The sequence below is a fragment of the Periplaneta americana genome, chromosome 2 (genome assembly GCF_040183065.1).
Source record: "Periplaneta americana isolate PAMFEO1 chromosome 2, P.americana_PAMFEO1_priV1, whole genome shotgun sequence".
Lineage (NCBI taxonomy): Eukaryota > Metazoa > Arthropoda > Insecta > Blattodea > Blattidae > Periplaneta > Periplaneta americana.
In genome coordinates this window covers 175,097,881-175,122,705 of record NC_091118.1, presented here as the reverse complement: position 1 = coordinate 175,122,705, position 24,825 = coordinate 175,097,881, and the positions used below count along the sequence as shown (strand labels likewise).

General features: G+C 33.7%; 1 protein-coding gene across 2 annotated transcripts in view; it reads left to right on the top strand.

Moving 5' to 3' along the window:
• Window positions 1-18,734, top strand: part of ken (ken and barbie) — a 139,629-nt gene extending 120,895 nt beyond the window's left edge. For both annotated transcript variants that reach the window (XM_069818979.1, XM_069818978.1), the window contains exon 5: window positions 752-18,734. In XM_069818979.1, coding sequence (XP_069675080.1) covers window positions 752-1,732 — 981 coding nt within the window. In that variant the 3' untranslated portion in view covers window positions 1,733-18,734. The remainder of the gene's footprint in view (window positions 1-751) is intronic.
• The last annotated feature ends 6,091 nt before the right edge of the window (window positions 18,735-24,825 follow it).

Sequence of the window (24,825 nt, the reverse complement as noted above, 5' to 3'; positions counted from 1 at the left end):
TTGGTTAATTAATATTAACCCAGTACACTCACAATCACACTCACATTCATACAAATTTCCAGACTCTAGACACCCAGGGAATTCCTCTTCTTCAAGAAAAATTCACCTTCTGATGTGGAAGCCAGCATGCTGACTAACAGACCACGGAGGCAGTCCATTATTTTAAATATAATTATATTTATATGCGTAACCACGGAAACAACCTTATAATGACATTTAAATCCCATTATACTTACATGAATAACCACGAAAACAACCTTACAATGAAATTTAAATCTCATTAAATTTTTTCATTAAAACATTAATAAAGTATTAAATGTAATCAGTGATGAGAACATTGGTGACTAAAATGTAACCGATGACCAGAATGCTGGTGACTAAAATGTAATTGATGACAAGAAGGTATAATGACAACATCTCCGGTGACGAGAATTCCTAGACCCCTTAAATATACATGAGCTTACAAATGATCACATGGGGCTTCTTACTTGATCTGTCATTGATAAACAACAATAACATTTATATTGCATACCAGAGATACGCTCCATTTCACCCAAGTTTTTTTGTAAGAGTTTCCAGAAATTTGCCCCCCCCCCCCCCAAAACCTGCTACCCTGGGCAAGTACCCAGATTGCGACCCCTAAATACGGCTCTGCTTATAAGTAAGGGTTTTGAAACATATACTGTGGGAAAAATTAGTTACATCGTTGAAAATAATAAACTAAATCTGTGTTTGTTTCATTTCCTTTAAGCCTTCAAGAAGAAAGAAACCAACAAGCGTCCACATTGTAAGGGACTTTTCACTTGGCATCGATAGTGAAGAGAGGCATCACCAGCCTCCAGAGAAAACTTTGGGTCCTCTCATGCCTCTGGACGCACCTCATCTCCACCACCGAACAAAGAGAAAACATCCTAATTTCTACTCAGATCCAGAAGCCGACAGCAAGGTGCCGGAAGATGTTGGAAAGCCTTCTGATACTCTCCACACATCTCCCGACAACTATGTTGTCACCCCTCATCGTAAGCGACGTCCAGGCTTCTACAACTCTCCAGCACAGAACCCACCGTTTGTTCCTCTGTGTCCGTCTTATATTGACGAATTACCGGCAGCACATCGTGGCCGGGGTCCTCACGGCCATCTCTCCCTCCCTCTGGCCGCGTCTTCAGCACCACCGTATCTTGATCGCCCCACAATTTCGCCGGGTCCTGGAGACCTGACCTCCCCACCACAGCAACACGGCTCTGAAGAAGTGAAATACAGACCGCCGAGTGGAGACGGCAGCTTAGGTTCGGCCGAGTTTGGGGCGAGGGAAATCGCAGCAGGGTGGGGTCCATGGTCTATTTGTCAAGCACAGGTTGCTCCAAGTGGAGAATCTCCGAGTGGTGAAGGCGGTTCGGCAACATCTCTAGGTCCTGGCAAAGCTCCACCCGTGAGGGAATACCGTTGTGAATACTGCGGCAAACAGTTTGGCATGAGCTGGAATCTCAAGACACATCTCCGTGTCCATACCGGTGAGAAACCATTTGCGTGTCGGTTGTGTGTGGCCATGTTCAAACAGAAAGCACACTTGTTGAAACATTTGTGTTCAGTGCATCGAAATGTGATCAGTGAAGGAGGAGAAGGTCGGTTTAACTGTTGTTTCTGTGAAGTGGCTTTCGAGAGTTTGCAAGAGCTTATCAGACATTTGTCTGGTCCACACAATAACCTCCTGCTGAGTAAGAACTTACAGTGATATTTTCACCCTCAACATAGTCAGTTTTACAAAGAAATTAATTTTTCTGATGTGATGTCTCTCTTTCTCTCTCTCTGAGGGTACAGAATGGGCTTAAAGTCACAACTGGGACATACGTATTAGAATAAATAAATCAGAACTGGGAAAATAAAATATGTCTGAATATCTCTAGAGAGAAAGTCTTCTTTCAATTGACCCACCTTCTTAGGCCGTGTCTCAAAGCTCAAGCCCATACTACACACTACTGACTAGCAATTAGGTGACTTGTAAACTACACACTAGGGAGCTTTGGAAATTTATGCTTGAAACATGGCCTTCTTTATAGATTATTTTTCTAAAAACCATGACATCACGGTGCAGCACTAAATTAAGAAGGCAGTGTCCTAATGCAGTTTCATTACGAATTATGTGAAAAAGATAAGGACTTAATATATTACAGTAATGTTTAAAACATTGTACAGAAAGTACTAACAATGCCAGTGTTCAAAATTATCGTGTTATTCTACATTATATTTACATTATTTCACTTGCAAAGCGTTTTAAGATTTCATAACCCCAATTGCTGATGAGGTATCCATGTTTGTTTAGTGAACAAGTCATCAATCAAGCAAGCATTTTCGTTTACTAGGTACTACGGACTTGATTGCTATGCACTATGTAGCTTTGGATCATAACTTCTGACGTCACATCCGGCTATTTAGTCAACAATCTAGTTCACTTCAACTGAAAATGTAGCTTTGAGACACGGCCTTAGTCAACTCTTAACATTTCTAACCTCAAATTTGGTTAGTAAACAATCACTCCCAGAACTTGACATCCTAATTACAATTTTATATCTACATTGTTCACAAAGTTTGACTATTCTGGTTTTCATTTCACTTTTTAAGTATTTGAATGTCTTTAACTTACAAGAAAAGCTTAGCAAGTGATAATGGATTTTCACAACGATTTCCCCCCCCCCCTACATTCCATTTGCAATAAGAAATCTCCTTATAAATTTCTACATCCGGAGAAGGCCTAACCTTCGAGATACGATTTTTCAAAATAATCGCTTAACGCTCATTTAAGTCTCATATCTCCATTGCCATCGTGAAGAAGATAATGTTTAAGAACCCATATGTTTATACATTGCCCTCGAAATCGGAAAAGCTTATGAAAACTCATCCCTTCAAGTGGTTTCAAGAAGTATACTTTCCATATGTCAGTTATCATGGCATGCTTTTGGTAGCCTCGTGGACCATTTACCGAGGTAGACAGGCTATAGACAGAATAACTCTTAATGTTCATGGCTTTAGGCTTTCATTTGGAAGTTTTCTGATAGTATTTTGTTACTTTGCAGGAATATTATATTGCATCAGAGAATTCATGTGATAAAATTGCAGTCCTTAACGCATAATCAGTTTTCATCTATTAGATATGTAAATATTTTTTAAATATGGCTGGCATAAAACCAGGTACCTTGACAACAAATCAGATAAATTCGTCACTCTGTAGAATTCTGTTTTCACATTGATGTACAGAACTGCTCTAAGGCTGACTGTGAGAAACTTATTTTTCTGAAATGTTCTTGGTGCAAAGTTCCACTGTATTTTGTGGTGCAGTGGTAGTGCAGTGAGTAATTTCAGGTATGCTTACATTTCCTTACCATTTTTTCATTTTTCTATAGTACATTTCATTAATGTCCCATGCCGTGGCGTCATATTCTAAGGCATCCCGCCTGGGACTTGCGTTATGGAATGCGCGCTGTTTCGAGTCCTCATGGGAGAAGAAATTTTCTCATGAAATTTCGGCCAGTGTATGGAACTGGTGTCCACCCAGCATCGTGATGCACTTGGGGAGCTACGATATGTAGCGAAATCCGGTTACGCAAACCAGCTATAAAGGCTGGGGGGATCATCGTGTTAACCACAAGATACCTCCATTCTGGTTGGATGATAGTCCACCTCTGCTTCGGCATGTGGTCGTGAGGCCAGCAGCCGGCTGGTCGGTCTTGGCCCTTCGTGGGCTGTAGTGCCACGGATTATTATTATTGTTATTTATTTACATTTCATTAATGTTATGTATCTGATAATGTCATTTTCATAATTTATATTTAAGAAGATTTTGACAGTTCGGTATGCAGCTAGATGATATTTATCGCCTGATATGTCTAGCACATAGCACTGCTTGCATTAGCTGTTATAGCTCTGGATTAAAAAATTAAAAAAAAAAAATCATATCTCGACAACTAGACTTTCTCTGGATGTAGAAATTTATAGGGAGGTTTCTGATTTCAAATGGAATGTATGGGGAACAATCTTTGTGAAAATCTATTATCACTTGGTGAGCTTTCCTTGTCAATTAAGATCTGGTAGGCCTAATGCTTATCTGAACAATGAACTAAATTCATATGAAATGCAGATGGACTAAAAAAAAAAAATTCTTCAACGGAAAAATTAGACCTAAATGATTTATTCCGATTTCTGGCTTTGATATCCTACGATAGAAGTGCCCTCAGGTTTTCATCTCAATATGAAACAAAGCACTTACTCGATACCTGTGCTGGTTATCTCTCCGCTGATATATTATAACAAAATCAACGCACATAGAAAATAAACGTCACAATCGTGAGCACAGTGTGTAAAAAAAAATTATACGCAATGTATTAAAAAATTAAGAAGTCGAAATTCCTAGTATGGGTAGCCGAACCCTACTCCCCCCCACTCTTTTGGACATCCTTACACCCAACGTGTCTTCTTATTCCTTGAGGATTGTAAAATAAAAACAATTTTGGGTGTCATTCATCACATGCATTGGCACCATTTTTATGAGCCTACTTATAAGTACTTATGATCTCATATTTTTATTCTTTCGGTAGTATGTGATGCTCCAAACCAAACACTGCCTAACAATGTTAGGTACTGTATTGGTTTCTGTGTCACATTTTGTGCTTCAAAGATTAATTTCACAGCAGAACAGCCAACAGTTAACACAACGTAATTGGATATTATAAAATCTTATTTTCAATTGCAAAGTGCTTCCTTTCAAAATTTAGATAATTTCATTTTCGTTTAATAGTTTTTGCTGTATAGAAAACTTTATATTGAAATCGTCTTGTAAAAAGTTTATTCTGACTGAATTTGCTGTTACAGAAATATATACCAATTTATGTTTTCGGACAGCCATAATTATTATTTTTAAACATCTCGATTTTATGTTGAATAAATATGGCATATAATGATACTTTACAGAAACATACATACAAACATTTTCCAGCATAAGAAGTCCACTGTGTCTAATATATCCTATATTTCATGCTTATAATTTTGGCATAGTTGACATGAATTTCAGAATTTGCAGTGAGAATTAAATAGCAAATTCTTGAAAAGAATGATAGCAATACTTGCTGGATATACCAGTATATTAAACATCTCTGATGATAGTCTCCAGTTATCCCATCCGACGACATAACAAGAGATATTATTCGTTATGTCTACATATATGTTATTCCAATACAAAACTACCTCAATGAAAAATTATATACTAGTATCAATTGATCTTCTTCAAGGTATAACCTTACGAAGAAGTCTGATGTCTTCGAGAAAGTTCTTGAACTGATGTAATAAATCTGAATGACATTTTTCTGAAGTTATTATTTAATGACATTTGGGCATTTAATAGATTTATGACAGTGTGATGAAGCTCACATAATATTTTTTATTAATTGTATTTAAAGATTAATTCTTATTTATTCCTTTACAGTAGAAATAAAAGTAGAGTAAAACTGTGACTTTTCGCCCACCATGTACAGAACTAAGAAAAGAAAAACGTAAAACATAATAAATATCACACAGTGTATTTATATTGTCATACATACCTATATACAGTCAATTGAATGCTTTGTCAAGAGGTCTTAACTATCTGACCTAATAAACAAGGATTTGGATAATATTTTATGTTCTATGCAAATGTTTATACCAGGCATGGATCAACTTCATAATAAAGAAATAAATAATGTAATCAATCTACAATAATTTCCCCTCCCAATGTACTAATACACTTCATCATGCAGCACCATTATGTTACTTGTTATTTGTTTTTTTTTTATAGTTGTTACCATCATTAATTGAGTTATATTACTATTATATCTGAAGCTGAGGTAGTTGTCAGTATAAGTACTAGCTATGAATTGAAAGTATATAGGTTCAAATACCAGGCAGAGAGATTAACATTTTTTCTGTGATTGAATTTTCGAAATATCTCGAGGACCTACTCATTCTTCTCTCAGTTGACTACTGGACAGTTCTTTCTATAAAGTAAGATGATAAGATCATTTATAACGCACATTTATTACCGATTATGGTGCCTCTATTTTCCTCTTCCGATCATCATGGTGGCATGTAAAAACAATTCCTTTTGCTTTGTACTGTTACGTGTATTTTCATTTTCTGTAATAAGTGACAGAAATATCTGATCAAGAAATTTTACTGTTATTGCCATCATGTTTTCATACCAAAAGCTAATGATTAAAATTGTTTCTTTACGTTATTTTTCTCTTGCATTTGGTTTGACAAGTCTACAATAAATATTGCTGAATCAGTCATTTGAGAGACTATACTTGTTCAAAAAATTTAGATGGAGTCTTTGATAGGTACATGTTCAAATTGAATCCGATCTATCCAGTGTTTTGCTCTTTCTTAAGATTATTATTATTATTATTATTATTATTATTATTATTATTATTATTATTATTACGATTATTATTATTATTATTATTATTATTATTATTATTATTATTATTATTATTATTATTATTATTATTATTATTATTTTATTATATTTTTTAAGACAAATAAGGATTCTCAAATGACTGATTCAGTTTTCAAAGACAAGTTTTGGATTCAAGTTATGTTATAAGTTTATAAATGATTATTCTTGGTAATGAAATAATATGATTTATAAAATAGAGACGAATTTTTGAACAGCAGTTGTCCATGCCTGGTGCATTCTGTAATAATCTATCCACTGGCTTGTGAAATTCACTTCCGATTTGACAGATAATTTTTCAGAACTTAATTTGTTCTAATGAACATTGTTAATTCTAGAAAATTGAAACATGTAACATTTTGTTCTAAGTAATTACGTATTAACTAATTATTTTTTTAACAAGAAAGGGATCTGAAAATGTAACAATTTATGTCTTTATGAAGGTGACTGTAATTAGAATTAGGCTTTTGGGTGTTCCACCACATTTCGTCCACATATGCAATGAGGAAACAATTCGTGCTAAGATAAAGATACATTTATTTAAATACATTAAACAATATTAAATATCTATCCAATGCAAACACACGCTCTCAGAGACGCTCTGAAGCTATGTAGGACAATATCTTGAGATGCATAACAAATGTATTGATATTAATTTAAAAAGCACATTCGAATTTCTCCCTTCAACCGCTTTTCTTAACATTATGCATTAGTCGTAGTGATATAAAAGAAATCGAAGTCTTAACAAATTTTGAACTCAATAAACATTTCAGGTGCCACATACAATTTTTAGTCGCCATGGCTACCTGGCACCTGGAATTGTCTACCCCTGATTTTTACAATAAGTAAAATGTGTCCAGGCACTTTAGATATAATTAAAGTTTGGAATCAGCAAATGAAAAAATACAAATTTCAGCACATACTTAAAATAAAGCACATTATGAGTGTGTGCATGTTTTACGAGTCTCTACAAATTACAATCATTTACTGTAAACATTTTAAGTGTTTCAAATGAACAATTTTTTCCTTCTTTCTGATAAAATACATTTTCTTCTTTCCTAATGACGTGTAGTACTCATTTCCAACCGCCTAGCTTTGTTTTGTTTTGAACAATTGACCTGAATTAAGTAGTGTTGGATGTGTCAAGCTATACTCCATAAATACCTACAGGACTCTAGTTATAAGAATTCCAAATCAAAATTAAATCAGGCTTTCTTGTTGCCTATATAAACAGTTTATTCATCAAACGTGACTCTTCACTTTTTTAAGTTAACAAAATAATTTGTGGGTATAATTCTAAGGAAAATTGGATAAGTATGAAATCCAACAAAACCATACAAAAATAAATATTTACATTTCAGTAAATTATGATCAATTATAAATAGATAAATTATTTAATATTCTCAAGGTTTCAGATAGTCCTGATTATACCTTCAAGATACATAATTCAAAACGAAAACTAAATAAATTCTCAAAGTATATAATAATCTTACACTACTATAGGCCTAATTCAGTACTGAAGCTCATTGAAACACATGCCTGAACATTTTCATCACCATCAGATATTTAGATATGTATGTTAAGTGAAATGTAAAAATTATTTAATTTTTGCATTCCTAACTCATTTTCTAAATTAAATTCATTAAAAATACAAAATTACAAACTTAATTTTCTGAAATATAAAAAAAAACTCAAAATTTAATATTATTTTCAAATTTGATAAAACTAAACTTGACATAAACATTTTAATAACTAATCAAATTATAGAGAATACCTACACTGTTTTCTGTGTTCGTGAAAAATGTGATGCTTACAAAAGAATAGTACATTATGCAACGACTTTTTATGCTCGACCATATTTCTAACTTGAAAGTATTCAAAATTATGGTTATGTGCGAACTGACTGAATTGTGAGATGTGCGCAGACGCGAAAGTATTGATTTTTTCCGAGGCCGAATTTCATTGACCTTGGCACAGAAATGAAAATTACTCTGGTATAACCTGAAAATTGATTTAGAATTGAAAAACGAGATGACAAATTGAATTTATTTGAATATTATTTACAATTAACTCTAATTATTATAGTAACAGAACATAACCTTCTGCGACAGTATTGGATTTCCAGCCTCCATGACTTTTCGCTAATTCTCTTTCGATTGTATATCCGAGAATAATCGATACTTGCGGTTTTATAATGGTACAAAGCTGACTTGTCATTGGCTGAACACCTGTACTTTAATGAGTAGGCGTACTTTAATGACATGCATTAAAGGACTGCTACCAGGTGTATAATTACTACATTTCGGCATGGTCGAGCATAAAAAAACTTATCAATCATTGTATCTTTAGTACTTTCATTAGTAATTGTGCATGAAACAATATATAATTGTTTTGAAATGTTGCTCAACATGGTAATTACAAAAATGCATTTCATTATTTCCCAATTCTTGCAACTACCACGATCCCTCTACCAAAATTACTAATCAATCTCAGTTCTAAATTTAGCATTGCAATATTAAAACTTTATATTTTGGAAAAGTCATATACCTGTATAATTTATTTTGCTTCGCGTTTTCATTGGTGCATAATTAATCACTCGCCTGAATCCACATTCAGTGCAAACATATTATATTGTTTTGTTCTTAAAACAGAAAAATAATACCCTTTATGTGCTGTATAATTTGATCAGAGTTTCAGATCCCTTTCAAAATCATTTAGACTTAAAAAGTTTCCCACCTTTGTTCTGTGCTTTAGAAATTAAAGCAAAAGCACATGAGTAAGGAAGACATTTTAGTTACTAAGTTATTAAATTTCATTTGCTTGAATTATGTGAGTGTTGAAGGTAAATTGTCAGTAAGAATGGTTATGATACTAATTAGCGAAGATAATAACAAATTAATATATTTGATGGAACTCTTAATAACCTTCATATTGTGCCTATGTTTGTAAGTTGCGTATGTGTTTCACTCAAAAACATTTGTAGTGTATTAGCGTGTCTTAATTCCAGAGCACTCTGATGAAATTAGTTCAACTCTAGGTAGTTTTTTTTTTAATTCAATTCTATTGCCTGTGATAGATGATTACATGTGTAATGCTTGAAGAGTGTAAGGTTTTGTAAGTGTTAATTATCCAGTCAATAGGAATTCTAACTTTAAATTGTTAATATTGTTAATATTTGACCGTAATATTAGTTTCTAAGAAATTGGCTTACAGAGCTGTCTGTATGTATAAATTATTTGCATAGTTTCCTCTACCTAATAATTTAAAGAAAAAAATTAATACTTTTTTGCACTTCATTTTTCTAATGAAATTCCGTGAAACAAGCGATTATATAATTATTATTCTTAGTAATTCTTTGTTACATAATTTCTAAGGTTTACTGAAGTTACTTTCATTCTTTCAGTTATAAATATGAAGCAATAAATTACCGTTTGCTTTACAGACAAAAATATCTATCCAAATTTTAATATTGGTATGTTATTTTGAAATAAGTGCAACGTCTTGTGTCCTGAATGACAATGTTTTGGTTATTTTATTACTTACTTACTTTTGTGTTGTAGGTCACATTACATACAGTCGATCCTTGATACTATACAACGTTTGATTAGGGGGAGAAAGTTTCCATAATATTCAATTTTGTGTATTTTTCGGAGGACGTCATTATACTATTGATAAGATAAATATGAATAAAAGTTAATTGGTAATTGAATTACAAAATTATTGTAATTACGTCATACTGGTAATAAACAACGGAAATTAGTTTAACTCCTGTTCAACCCTGTTAAACCCTTGCAACATGTTTTAGTTCTACAAATTTTTGTTCCCTTGTCTCCAGAATTTGTTGAATCATGGGTCGACTGTATTTAACTATCAATTCGAAAATGAAATTATTTTATATTTAATATGATATCTAAAATACCAGTCTACGAAAGGAATGTTTATTTATGAATTAATATGTTATTTGAACTAATCCTTTATTCTCATCTATAGACACTTCATTTGGTTTTAAAATTCTACTAAAAGGGAGCAATTACATCAATAAATAACGGACTCTCTTGGCCTCGTATTTCTGGGGTTGTAATATCTTAGCATTACGCTATTCTATATAAAATATTTCTTGTATCTTGAGTGAGTAATATTTTCGTTCTAAGATAAACTATGCTATTGTACCAACATTACTGTTAAAAATTTACTATAAAAGCTGGAAATGAGATACAGGCATACTGAAAGGTTACTATATTATGAAAAATCAACATGAAAACTCTCCAGATAAGTAAGCTTATGTCATACGGTTCGGTATTTTTAGTGGAGAACATCCACGGATTATGATAATGTAGGTCTGAGAACTATTTTGAAAGAATTGCGTAAAAAGCTTCGACTTTCGAACAGTGACATAAGAAGAGAAGAGAACTGAAGAGGTAGACATTTTTAATAATACGATGGGAAGTTCATTGAGCTGATCGTAAAATTCCTACATGTTTTAGTCATGATGATATGGGCTTAAACTGAGTCTGTTTTAAAATCATCAGGCTTGCTACTCCCTCAAGTTCGCGGCAAACGAATGGGGGCTTGCTCATAGGAAAAATCCTGTGTCGCCGGAGAAAGCATAACTGATCGCACTGTATTAAACATCTCCCTTGAAAACATTTAATCCTACTTGAAAATGAAGTCCATTCACATTCTTTGCTATGAGTCTCAGTTTTAAGCCATTTATAAATTTTACAATAAATTAACAATGATATACATATCATAGGTGCTTTTCTTCTGGAGAAATAGGTGGTGGAACTCTGTGTAGAATATCTGATAGTGAACAGGAAGATGATTAGGCCTACTGTCCAGTGCACTGGAATTTTGTCGTTTTTAACCTCATTTTCGTCCAACTTCAAGACTTTCAAGGCCTAATTCATGATATTAAAAACAATTATTAACACATTCCTCGGTTCCATGATAAAAAAATACAACAAAAAAGGTGCTGGTTTCGTCAGAAAAAAAGCACTGCATATCATTATAATCAGAGAATACAGGATGGGTTCTATTCTTATGTGTGAAAAAATATTAACCCGTAACATCCCAAATATCATGCAGTGGACGTTTTGGTTTGGGATGTAAGGGTTTACAGTAAAAAATAAAAACAATGTTTTGCTTTTGTGGTCTGTTCTTAAATCTGTTAAGTTATTACTATTATTGATCGACTGTGAAAGTAATGGCCTGTAACATAAAATTATTGATATCATATTACCTAAATCGAAATCACAATGAACTCTTCTTTTTGACATAAACTGAGAGACGTGCATGAGATGTGATAGCCCAGGAACACCTGGATTGTTGCCTTAAATTGTGGGTAAAGAATATTTATGAAGTTCATCGTTTGATCTTTCCTTTTATTTCTCTTATCTTCCTTGAAATTTGTAGTAGGTACCATATTTATTTGCATATATATGTTGCCTTTTGCTGGAGTTTTGCGATAGTGGCAGTAACGATGCCAGCATTTTTAATTTGCGTAGTAGGAGAGGAGAGATATTCAAGTAGGCACAACACTCCATTGATATAGTTTTGAGAATAGATTATTATTGTGCAAGGTATAATATTAAATATTAGTACTAATTAGTATAGGATTAAATTTGTGTACCCTGTACATGCAAAAACAATGAACAAGTTATGCCATAATTTAAAGAAAATTTGACATCAATATTTTAGGGGCAAAGGAACTGGCCACCCTACCCCATTATCTCCTGGCTTAGTTGCCTCATGAGTGATGCCCTGTTGGTGTCACTTATGAGTTTCAAATTTATCTTCGTACAGCTGACTAAAAAACATTGTCCATTGCACAATGATAAGAGAAATTGAAGTAATTTCTAAGGAAAAGTTGTGAAATGAATATAACAATATATTAAAGTAATAAGTGCGTTGGAAGTGTTCTCAAACAAGTCTTAACTGCTCTTTCAGTATTTGTGTAGAGTGTAGATGGGAGCAGAAGAATGGGTACAGATGCACAGTAACCTCTGCTTGCACCACACTTACATAACAGTGATATAAGATAGGGTTATGATTTGAAAGTGAAGAAAGGTATGAAACAATATTCTGGTCTATAGAGTTTGCTTGTAATACAAAATGTTATGTATATATTTTGTTCCATCAGTAACTAGTCAATCTTTTCTTTACACATTTGTATTATATCTTTCACCAATCCCAAATACAGAAACTACCGGTATAGAATTTATTCATCATCTGCTTTATGAGTGAAAAGTGTTGGCCTATTCCTAACTTCAAAATTTTCATTCTCCTATTTAGTCAGAAGATATCTGACGTGATAGTTTCCTCTGAATTTATGATTTAACATTAATTTGGAAAGAATACCTGTTATAATTCTTAAAAAGATCGTACCAGTCTTCTTTTTTGTTTTTATTCTCTCCATTAAAATGAATATTCTAGTTCTGTTCCTATGTTTAAACTAATACTGTCAAAAAGTTTGTAATATATCTTTCAACATAAGAACCTCGTCACTGCCAACACGGATTATATTCTATTCTTTCTATTAAATTTTTACTTTCATGAATCAGCACAGGTACTGCCATTGTAAAATGTTAACTGTGTATTTTTCAAGATTTTTTTTTCACTTTTTTGCTTTACATATTCCTTTCAGTTAATTTATTTTGTATCTTTTCAGGGAAATGTGATACGGGAATTAAAATTTAATACTTATGTCGTCATGATGCTTAATTTTTTTTTTTAATTTCTTACATTCTTTTACTCTAATGGCAATGCTTTATTTTAAAGAATGAACTTTTCATATTAAAATCATATGCTACAGTCTAAAATATGCAAAAACTCATAATTAAAACAAATATTTATTTTTTTATGACAAAGAAATATTTGAAACTTTCTTATCTGACTGAATCAATACTCTCTTTCTTGTATTAACTCCCACAATGTGTGAAATACTTGCTTTTTTAAAACGACACATTATAAATGCAAATAAATATGGATTATTCTGTACTATTTTATTATATTTGTTTTTGTTTTTTTAGATGTAAATAATAATTAACCATAGTGTCTTAAACGCAATGTTATTCTTGTGCACCATATAGTATTTTGCAACAAATCTAGTGGTCCAATGAATTTGCACCATGTGCAAATATACACTGCCATTGTAGAATAAGATTGTCAGTTCTTGTAAGTTACTCTGACATAGCAATTCAAATATTAGAGAAGTTTCATAATGCAAATATGTAGAAACAATTGTAAATATCTATCGCCACTGAACTCACAAACTCTTCATTGTTTTATTAATTCAGACAGACTTCCTATATTTGCACTTTGTCTTGAGTTATCGTCTGTTTTGAATATTTACTATGTTTGCTATCTTTACAAGCAATAATAAGGTTTTATATATTTACAATGGTTTAGATCGTTGCCAGAGATACCACGCTTGCCATTCAATCTGAGATTTTTAAGAGTGGTAAAATTTCTAACATGGCTTCCTTCATGTATCATACGACACAGAAATAACGCTATCCACTCAAAATTATATCACCTATTTACTTGCCCAATTTTTCTACACACAACTTTGCAGACCTTGTAAGATTGTATTTGTCTCTATTGTTCGAATTAGGATAAAAATATAAAAATCGATTCATAGCATTGTTACGAATGGCGCTAAAACTTTTAAAATGGATTGAAATGGGCTTAACATTGTTAGGTATCTGATGTTGAAAAAAGAAAGCATAATGGGGCTGAAGTGCTCAGGGATAATTGAAATTTCCCCTAGTTCTAATACAATAATCATGTGTATTGGGATTTTTTTTTTCGGAGCATAGAGGTACATGATGCTAGTCACATGTTCCGTGAAAAATGTTTCTTTTTCTGACTTCTCAACAGTTAAATGCATCTGTGAAATTCATACCTATGAATATATTGACGATCAAGATGAAGTGCATAAACAGCAATCCACGTCTTTTATAATATTTGCACGCAGGCTTTATCAGCTTGCTAATGAATGATCCAGAAAATAATTTGCATTATTGAACTTGAGATTCACCATCTCTACTACTGAAAGGCCCGAAATGTAAGTGTATTTAAATATTACTTCAGAGATGGTGTTAATCTTATAAACATGGATCTGTTATTTGTTAATGAATTTTTAAAATATGAACACTAGAAGACAGTTCCAAACTGTTAAAATTGACCTCATGCTAATGGAATAAATATGAAAAATAATCCCAGTGAGGATTAATTTAAAATTTATTGCTGTCTCGTAGTTCCCCGAAGTAGTAATCAAGTGCTCTTCCAACGTAGGATTTTGTTTGGTGGAAACTGAGTAAGTTTCTTGTAAAAATACACAGTATTAATGCCTAATTATTGATATAAATACAATTTTGCAAGAACGCATAATGTGCCTTATGGTCTTATGGAAGAATTTTATAATCACTGTCTTAAAGTACAGAAACTACTCTCCATAACTGAAAATATTTCTTTTATTTTTTCTGTGATATGAAATGTATCAGAAAATTCATATAATGTATGCATTTAAAAGGAAAAGGGAAAATAAATGGCCTATTAAAGAGAACAGGCTTACATCGAATATTTCCCATTGCTGATGAAATACTGGAAAACACGACATTTTGAAGGTTGAATCTGCCTTCGTTTTTATGTGAAAAGAGAAGAGAAGTGAAATGAATTCCATCAGTTGGAGCAATTACAAATGGCTAAATTCTCATAACTAATCAGCAGCTAAGAAATAGAGGCAAGGGAATGTAGGCATTCATAATAAAGAATGACAGAGGGTTCAAAAAAGATGTGAAATCGCATGGATAAGACAATTACCGGTTCTCCTTGTCCGTACGTGAAAATTAATAATACCGTGTACCAGGGGCGAATGCTAGTCACGAAAGTTAGGCTTGCTCTTTTATTCATAGGGGAAGATGGGAGGATATAATAATTCATAATTAATAAAAATAATCAGACCCACATAAATAATTTATTTTATAATTATGAAATCATTATGAGTCATGGATCATATTCGCTTATCAGATGTAGAAGTTCGATATGATATAACAAACATGGCCAACAAAACAGTTTATTTAGTTTTTTCGACCCTGCCAACCAGTGCATATTGTTGTATTGAGCTGCACTGAACGAGCGCACATATTCTCTGTAATGTCTGTCTTCTCTTGAATAGTCCTTCGAGAAAATGGATTTAATAATAAGGTTTCAATGACACACAATTCCGAACTCATTGCAAGAATTAATAATAGGTCTACATGCAGCAGCTAACACATGCATTCCGCTCATACAATTACATTGCACTCGCAAATCACAGCACATTCCCGCTGTCAATACTGATCTGTGTAACGTTAAATAATCGTTGGTGTAGCTTTCAGACCAGAGCTTCAAACAACACACAACAGAAGCATGTGCGCCTAGGACGGACCAAGTAGGAAGGCACTTGTGCTCATCATATTCTCGCTATTTGTAGATCTTCCCTGTAGCTCCAAGAAACGAGCAAGCGCTGCGATACTTGCGGTGTGCAACCTGCGGATGGTATTACGCCTATACAGTATTCCAAAAATCAAAATAAATTTTAATGTATGTAATGCCATTTTGAGAAATACACATCCTACGAAAATATTGGGCTTGCGTAGGAAGCATAGCATGCCTTGAGAAATCGCCCCTGCCATGTACCAAATTTTGTTATGGTTATTTACAATTTACAGTCTCTCGCTTCAATTCTGTTATTTACAATCTCTCGCTTCAATTCTGTTATTTAGAATTTACAATCTCTCGCTTCAATTCTGTTATTTACAATTTACAATCTCTCACTTCAATTCTGTTATTTAAAATTTACAATCTCTCACTTCAATTCTGTTATTTACAATTTACAATCTCTCGCTTCAATTCTGTTATTTACAATTTACAATCTCTCGCTTCAATTCTGTTATTTAAAATTTACAATCTCTCACTTCAATTCTGTTATTTACAATTTACAATCTCTCACTTCAATTCTGTTATTTACAATTTACAATCTCTTGCTTCAATTCTGTTATTTACAATTTACAATCTCTCGCTTCAATTCTGTTATTTAAAATTTACAATCTCTTGCTTCAATTCTGTTATTTACAATTTACAATCTCTCGCTTCAATTCTCAAACTGTCAGTGAAGAAGGTTTATCCACTTGTATTAGTTTCAGCTTGTAGGATTCTTTTTCTTCCTATCCCTTTTTCACCTTCAGACAATGACAGATTTAACTTTAAAACATTTCATTATCTACAATTCATATATTTCTTTCAATCAACTGTAGAATTTTTATTTCCTTTGGTTTTATCTTAGCAAGGCAATTCCTGCCTGGAGATGTGAATGTGAAACTATTTTACTTCAAGAAAATGTTTATCTAAGGAGGATCTTTTTACTCCTTTGTGTGTCATTTAATTTGGTAATAAACTTTGATAGCTACAAGTTGACAACTCACTTTCTATAATTATACAATAAAATGTATATTTTTTATATAAAAGTAGCCTAAAGAATCTAGAGATGCTGGCACTAGTGAAGCTCTATCAGTTAGTGAATCTACTGCAAAAATAATAGGTGCAAAGTGACAAATGTATTAATTTTCACAGACCAAAGTATTTTATACTAAATGTATAATTAATCAGCAATGGGAAAAATCCAATCTCTTATTCATAGAATAAGGGAGGCATAATATGTTTTAAAAAATACCTAACAGATATAGTAAATAGTACATGTAATTAAATAATTACATAATTGCAAACGCGTTACAACAATATTACAGTTACTGATCTGTCAATAATGATATACAAGGTGGCCCACATAAAGTGTTACAAGCTAATCTCTTAAATAGATCAATAAGTTATAACTAAATGTTGACTTTCCCTGCAGTTTTCAGTGGAGGGGGCCTACATGAACAACATTTCACCGTGCCCCAAAATGGTGTTTCTGGGGAGTAACTTAAGAATTTTAAATGGAAAATGATATAACTTTTAGATGTTTTGATTGTCCTAAACAAATTACGCAACTTATGTTTAAAACATTTTTTTTATATACTGAAATTCTGAAATGATATAGGGTGTTTGAAACGAGACATATCCAATATAGATAAATAATAATAATAAACCATGTTATAACTTTACATAATTTTATTAATTGCTCTTTGCTACTTTGAGCACTTAATGATATAATGTAAAATAAATACCTTAGTATTTATTGATTTCCTTATTCATTTTGTAATCTTTTCTACTATTGTATATTTCAATGAAAACACCCTGTAACTGCTCAACAATTTATTTAAAAAAACTGTTTCAATAAAAGTTGCTAGTTTATTGAGGGGAACAAAAATATTTTTAAAAATTTCATGGTTTCATTTAAAAATCCGAAGATGCATCCCGGTGCCCTCTAAAGGGGCCCTGGGGAAATATTGCCCATGTCACAGTTTGGAAGAGCTCTTTCCCCAACAAAATTTAGAAGACAAAAGCATTCGATTTTATCTATTCATTTAAGAGATATTAACTTGTAACATTTTATGTGGGCCACTCTGTATATTAATGAAGCTGTGAGTGGAAAAACACTCTACTGTCAAGCCTTAAGTGGAGAGCAAATGGTTTTAAATAAATCAGAAAAATTACTTACAGGGATGAAAATGATGTCAGAGTATTGTGTTATTTTGTTGTTAAAATTGAATGATTATCCACTGAAATAAATGTAGTATCAATAAATATCACGCACTTCTTTAAACATTTTTTAAGGTTTAATAATTTATATATTATATAAACAGCATATCAGTTTTATCTGCTACAATGCAAGAAACTTACAACAGTTCCTCATTTAAGAATACGGAAAAGTTCTCATGATTGAAAGAAACGAGTCTTAGTCTAATTTTTAGTTTATCTTTGAATTATTTTAGGTTTTTACTTTTGGTGGAGGGTAATTTTTAAAATGCTGTTAGACATAAGTTAGTTTAGAAGTGTACAAATGTAGAATGAAAAAGAAAATGGTACAATTTACTGACAATTCAGTGTGATAAAGAGTTCAGTGTATACATGAAAATAATTTATGTTTTAGAGGAAGTGTGAGCTAGAATGATTGGTTGGTGGAGAACTGTACAGAAAGCTGTGGGAAAATAAGGACATGCCATGCATGTTAATTGTACATAGGTTTTCTTTTCATAGCTCTGAGGACATTTCTCCACCCATTGTGTCTGGCCAATGCATGTAGTGTTGATAATTAAAGGATATTTGAATGGAATTTTGCTTTTGTATTCATTTCAACTTTATGTTCGTTACTTTGATGTACCGAAGTACATATGGAGCTTCAGCACAATAATTCTGAAGAATCGATAGAACAGAGAAAAATTCTCTCCAGCACCGGGACTCGAAGTCGGATTTGCAGCTTTACATACTGGCACTTTATCCACTATGCCACCCGAATGCAAGCTCCAATGCCGGATGAATCCATCTCATTTTAAGTTCTACTTACTATGTTCCCCTTTGGTGGCCTAGCCTCATGTACCGTGTCATGCAGAATTACTGCACTCAAACTCCATATGTACTTCGGTACATCATAGTAATAGTAATATGATAAAGCTATCACATATACAGCAGAAGCATGGTTCAGCCTAACATCCCACAGAGCCAGGCACAAACTGTTACAAATACAACGATCCCTTCTAATATTCAGCACGAAAGTGTATAAAACTGTTTCCAGCATCTCCCTCCAAGCAATTGCTGGCGTCATGCCTATAGACCAGTGTTTCTCAAACTATGGTCCGCGGACCACCTGTGGTCCTCGAGGTCTGTCCTTGTGGTCCTTCAAAAAAGACGGAAGAAAAAATAAAATTCAAACAAATTGCGTATTTACTATAGCTGAAAATCTCACAGTTTGGAAATGACACACGGGAATCGCCTTTTACTTTTTCTCCCAATATTGACATTTAATGAAATTTATTACCCTACCTGTGTACTAACTTCCCACTCTACTCTCAACAATCAAAGAGGGATTTAAAGCATTATGAACGTGGTGTTTCTCGCCATCTTTTCTCTGCACATCTGGTGCCTGTAACCCAGCCAGGGACCACCCGAATTCATAACAGAGGACCACAGTACCAAATCTTTTCATGTACTTATGACTTTTCTTAATAGTTTTGCCGACACCCAGTCTGCACATTGAAATGGTCACATACTGTACGTCGTACACCAATAATACAACTCTGAGGTCACAATTTGAAACTTATTTTCCAAGTAAATATGATGAATCCGCTGGTAGAGGGGAAGAGAATGCCTGATCGCCCTATCTCTACCAGGTTAAATAATAAATAAATAAATAAATAAATAAAATAAAATTTTCATGGGCTCGTGATTCCTTTCATTGCGATATTGAAAATAACAAACTTTCATTGCTTGAAAGAGAACAGTTAATTGAACTCTCGAATGACACTGGACTTAAAATGAAATTCCAAGCGGAAGATATGGTTCATTTCTGGATCTCATCATAAGTGAAAAGAGAATTTAGTGAACTATACAATGGCGCTTTAGAGATTATAATTCATTTTACTCCCACGTATCTGTGTGAGAAAGGGTTTTTATCACTAAATCTAATAAAACAAAGTACTGAAATCAGCTTGATGTATGTGACGATCTCTGACTTAAGCTTGCCAGCATACATCCAAGTATATAATAACTGTGCAAAAATCGGCAGGCTTATCCATCTCATTAATGTGAGTACCAACGTTTATTTATTTTTTTAGTTAATGAGCTAAAGATTATCCAAACTCTAATATCTTGAATTATTACAAAAAAAAAAACGAAAATGAATTTTTTTCTATTAACATTACCTTACAGTAATTTGTTAATACTAATATAATTGAATTAAATTAATTTTAATTAATTAATTCTATTTTAAAATATCTGGTAGGCTATTAAAATATGCTACAAAAATGATAAATTTACTTTCGAAGGGAACAAGAGTAAGGTGGTCCACGGAACTGTTCTGACTTAAAAAAGTGGTCCCCACTTCAAAAAAGTTTGAGAAACGCTGCTATAGACCAAGCCATATTCCTAAACAACGACTTCAGGGCCATATCATCAGGTAAACCTACAAATACGGTTATTCCCTCCCTAAAGCTTGCAGAAACTAAAACTAGACCAATGGCTATCCATCCCAAACACAATCACATTGTCATTGACTCAACAGGATCTTTAGGGAAAGCTGACTTACAGATATTCACTGATGGATCCAAAACAGACCATCATGAAGGTGCCGGGATAGTGGTGATGAGAAACTCTAAAGAAATTCATTCCGAAATAAGAAGACTCGGCCTTGATTGCTCCGTCTTCCAAGCTGAACTTATTGGGATAAATCTAGCTGTCGACTGGATAAGCCACCAGCAATATGGTAATACATCATATGCAATACACGCGGACTCCAAAGCAGCTCTTCTTGCTATAGCAAATAAAGGGACAACTCATCCACTAGCCGTCGATGCTGGGAACAAACTAATTAACCTGAAGAGCTCCACTCTCATCAACCTCCACTGGGTGAAAGGCCATGCCGGCCTTCAGGGTAACGAAAAAGTGGACCACCTCGCGAAGACTGATGCCAGCCACAGAACCACCATCGACTACAAGGGAATCCCACTTACCCGGTGCAAGCAGCTGTTGACAAACCACTACAGAAGAATTTGGAACTCAACGTACATCAATTCTGAGCAAGGACTCCACACCAAGACCTTCATACCCAATATACCCCATAGGCTTTCCTTATCCCTAGGTCCAAGCTACAATTCTTGACCAATCATGGCCGCTTCAGATCATACCTGTACAAAATGAACAAATGCCCTTCACCACTCTGCAACTGTCCCGAAAAACCTCCACAAACAGCCCTTCACCTGATAATGGAATGCTCACAATTCGCAGGATCTCGACCTAAAACCCGAGTCACACGGGGATAGTTTACAGGAGGCAAGTGCTTGAAGTCTCTAAACCTGATGCTATATTTATGATCACACGGAGACATTAAACTTGAAACCAGGCTTGAAAAAAAGCGCGCGCTGAATGTTGTATTCGCAGTGGTGTTTGAATTCTTGTATTCTGTTATAGTGAATAAAAATCAATAGTGAACTGGCATTTTTAGTTTGGTGAAACTGAAGATGTCACCAGCACATATTCAAGCATGTGTACAGCTAATTGGCGCCTTGTTATTGTATGAATTACAAAATATTCTTGAAAAAAAGGAAAAGAGAACATGGGTTAAGAAATGGATTCGTAGAAGAATTATGCACGGTGCATCTAATACCTTGTTGAAAGAATTAGCTAAAGAAGATCCTACAGAATACAGGAAACATCTCAGAATGAGTCCTGTTTTAAGGGTTTTTAACTTCTTTCGAACCACTTCTACGTCTATGTTTTCGAAACCATGTTCCATGAGTTCACTGACTAGTTTCTAGAATAATAATTCCCACTTGTTTTTGTTGAAGTATTCTTTGTCATGTATATTCCATACAAGTTCATACTTCTCATACACTTCCAAAAACTTTATGATATCGTTGGAATTCCACTTAGGGGCACTCATTATTAATAATTATTAATTTACTTCGACAATAGGCCTAAAACCACAAACTTTCTACTTGCCAAGTTGCTACAAGTTAGCATTCACACGAGGGAAGTGGTGGAGAAAAGTTGGTCACGTGACGGGAAAGTGGACACAAAAGTTGACGGGTCGTCAACTCAAATTCTGCTTGACCGCCAAGTCACAACTTGACTGTCTCGATCATATCACACTGGGAAAGTTGAAGGAAAGTCGACTTGCTCCAAGCACTTGACTCCTGTAAACTATCCCCGAGTGAATTAGCCTTAAATCACTAGGGATTACTTCTCCACATATGGTACTCAAACTCCACTTCAACACCGTTGAGATTGCTGTCTTCCTCAAGCATATCTTCCTCACTCTGCAAGAATAATATTATTACTGTATACTACAATGTAAATTTCCCCGGTGATATGCCTCAGGCAAAACACGGGTTGTAACCAATTTCTTGAAAAAAAAAAAAAGCGCAAGTAATCACTTTGTGATTCAAGACAGCACCAAGTTCTGTTGGACCCCGGCCATTAGTCACCTCTGTACTTATGGTTGGACATTGCGACCGCAATTACGAGGGTGTCCAGAAAGTGATTTTCCTTGTGGCCGATTACAGAAAAAAAGCACAATTGCATGAGAAGATTTATTTATTACATGGAATTGAGACATTTTTCATACTATGGGATCAATTATTGTTTCCTTGTTTCGTAGAAGTCAGCCGTCTGGGATGGAACCAGCATTTGACAGCCGTCTGCACTTCTCTATCGATATGATATGACAAATGTCTCATCTTCAGTGGGGAATATGTTGAAAAATAGCTCAACAATTGCTGTGTCTGATTCAATGATTTTTTTCAATTAAAATGTGTTTTCTTTCTGTTAATGAACTTATTTTTTATGGCCCTCATAGTTACACTCGAGTGGCTAAAATTTGTATAAGCACTTCTTTTGACATTATTAACAGGGTGGAAAAAAATTAACTTTTTTATATGCCCCCATCAGAATGTTTGCTTGTAAGTTAAATGATCCATATGCCAATATTACTGCTTTTAAAATGTTTATTTATTCTATTTTAATTAATAACAGTAATAACATAACTTGAACATTTGCCAACTCCTTCAGTCACATTGTATTCATTCGCTTACTTACTTACTTACAAATGGCTTTTAAGGAACCCGAAGATTCATTGCCGCCCTCACATAAGCCCACCATCGGTACCTATCCTGTGCAAGATTAATCCAGTCTCTATCATCATATCCCACCTCCCTCAAATCCATTTTAATATTATCCTCCCATCTACGTCTCGGCCTCCCCAAAGGTCTTTTTCCCTCCGGTCTCCCAACTAACACTTTATATGCATTTCTGGATTCGCCCATACGTGCCACATGCCCTGCCCATCTCAAACGTCTGGATTTAATGTTCCTAATTATGTCAGGTGAAGAATACAGTTCTGTGTTGTGTAACTTTCTCCATTCTCCTGTAACTTCATCCCGCTTAGCCCCAAATATTTTCCTAAGCACCTTATTCTCAAACACCTTAACCTATGTTCCTCTCTCAGAGTGAGAGTCCAAGTTTCACAACCATACAGAACAACCGGTAATATAACTATTTTATAAATTCTAACTTTCAGATTTTTTGACAGCAGACTAGATGATAAAAGCTTCTCAACCGAATAATAACAGGCATTTCCCATATTTATTCTGTGTTTAATTTCCTCCCGAGTGTAATTTATATTTGTTACTGCAGAATACAGTAACTGTTGCTCCAAGATATTTGAATTTTTCCACCCCTAAACAGTATAATATATACAGCATATGCTAATAACGCTAGATGATGTTTAAATATTATGCAACAGCAGTGATGTAACTAAATTATTACTACTACTACTACTAGTACTATTCCTAGTACTACTACTGCTACTACTATTCATAGGAGCAAGGCATCAAAATATTAAAAAAAAAAAAATTCGCACACACATTGATGAAAAACAAATAGGCCTAAAACACATTTCTAGGTGGAGATGGTAAAAAAGTTTCTACAAGAAATTCAGACCCCACCCCACATGGTTACAGCCCTGACTTTGACTTTACAGTGCCGATTCTCTCATAAGATAGAAGCTTTAATATTTCGCCACCCTAAGGATCTCTGGAAGCTGTAATGGGATAGCTTTCAGCTCTGATAAAATGGCAGATCCATTTGAATCTTGTTGCTTTAATTATTTTAAAATTATGTTCGTCTTTCACTACCAATAATAGTTTATTCATTGTTAATTTTTCCCGTTATGTAATTAGATCCTAGCCTGCTGCAAATATTTTCCTTAAAAACTTGTTTTCGGAAATGTCCAGTGTATTTCCACGAAATTTACGATTATCCGCACTTTGCAGAATATTTAAATGCAGATATGATTCATGTTTATAAAATATCTAGGTTATAGACTTTTAATGCTGCCAAGCAACGAAGTTTGGCTTCAATTGTCACGTATTATAGAGTGTTTCCATAGTTTCACAAAGTAAAAAGGCAAACATTCAAAATATTACATTTTTTGCTGTCTGCTTCATTAACTCATAACATCACTTGGGTTATTATATGATTTGCTTATATTTACAAGTATTTTTGATTCCAGGTTTATTGTATTGTTTAGGTAAGTCTATGTAATTTTCTTTCCAACTTTAACTACGTTTTCTATAGGGTGAAATAATTTTCTTACAACCTGTGTTGCTGAATAGATATTTTCAAAACATATAGACCTATTTATTAGGAAGTTT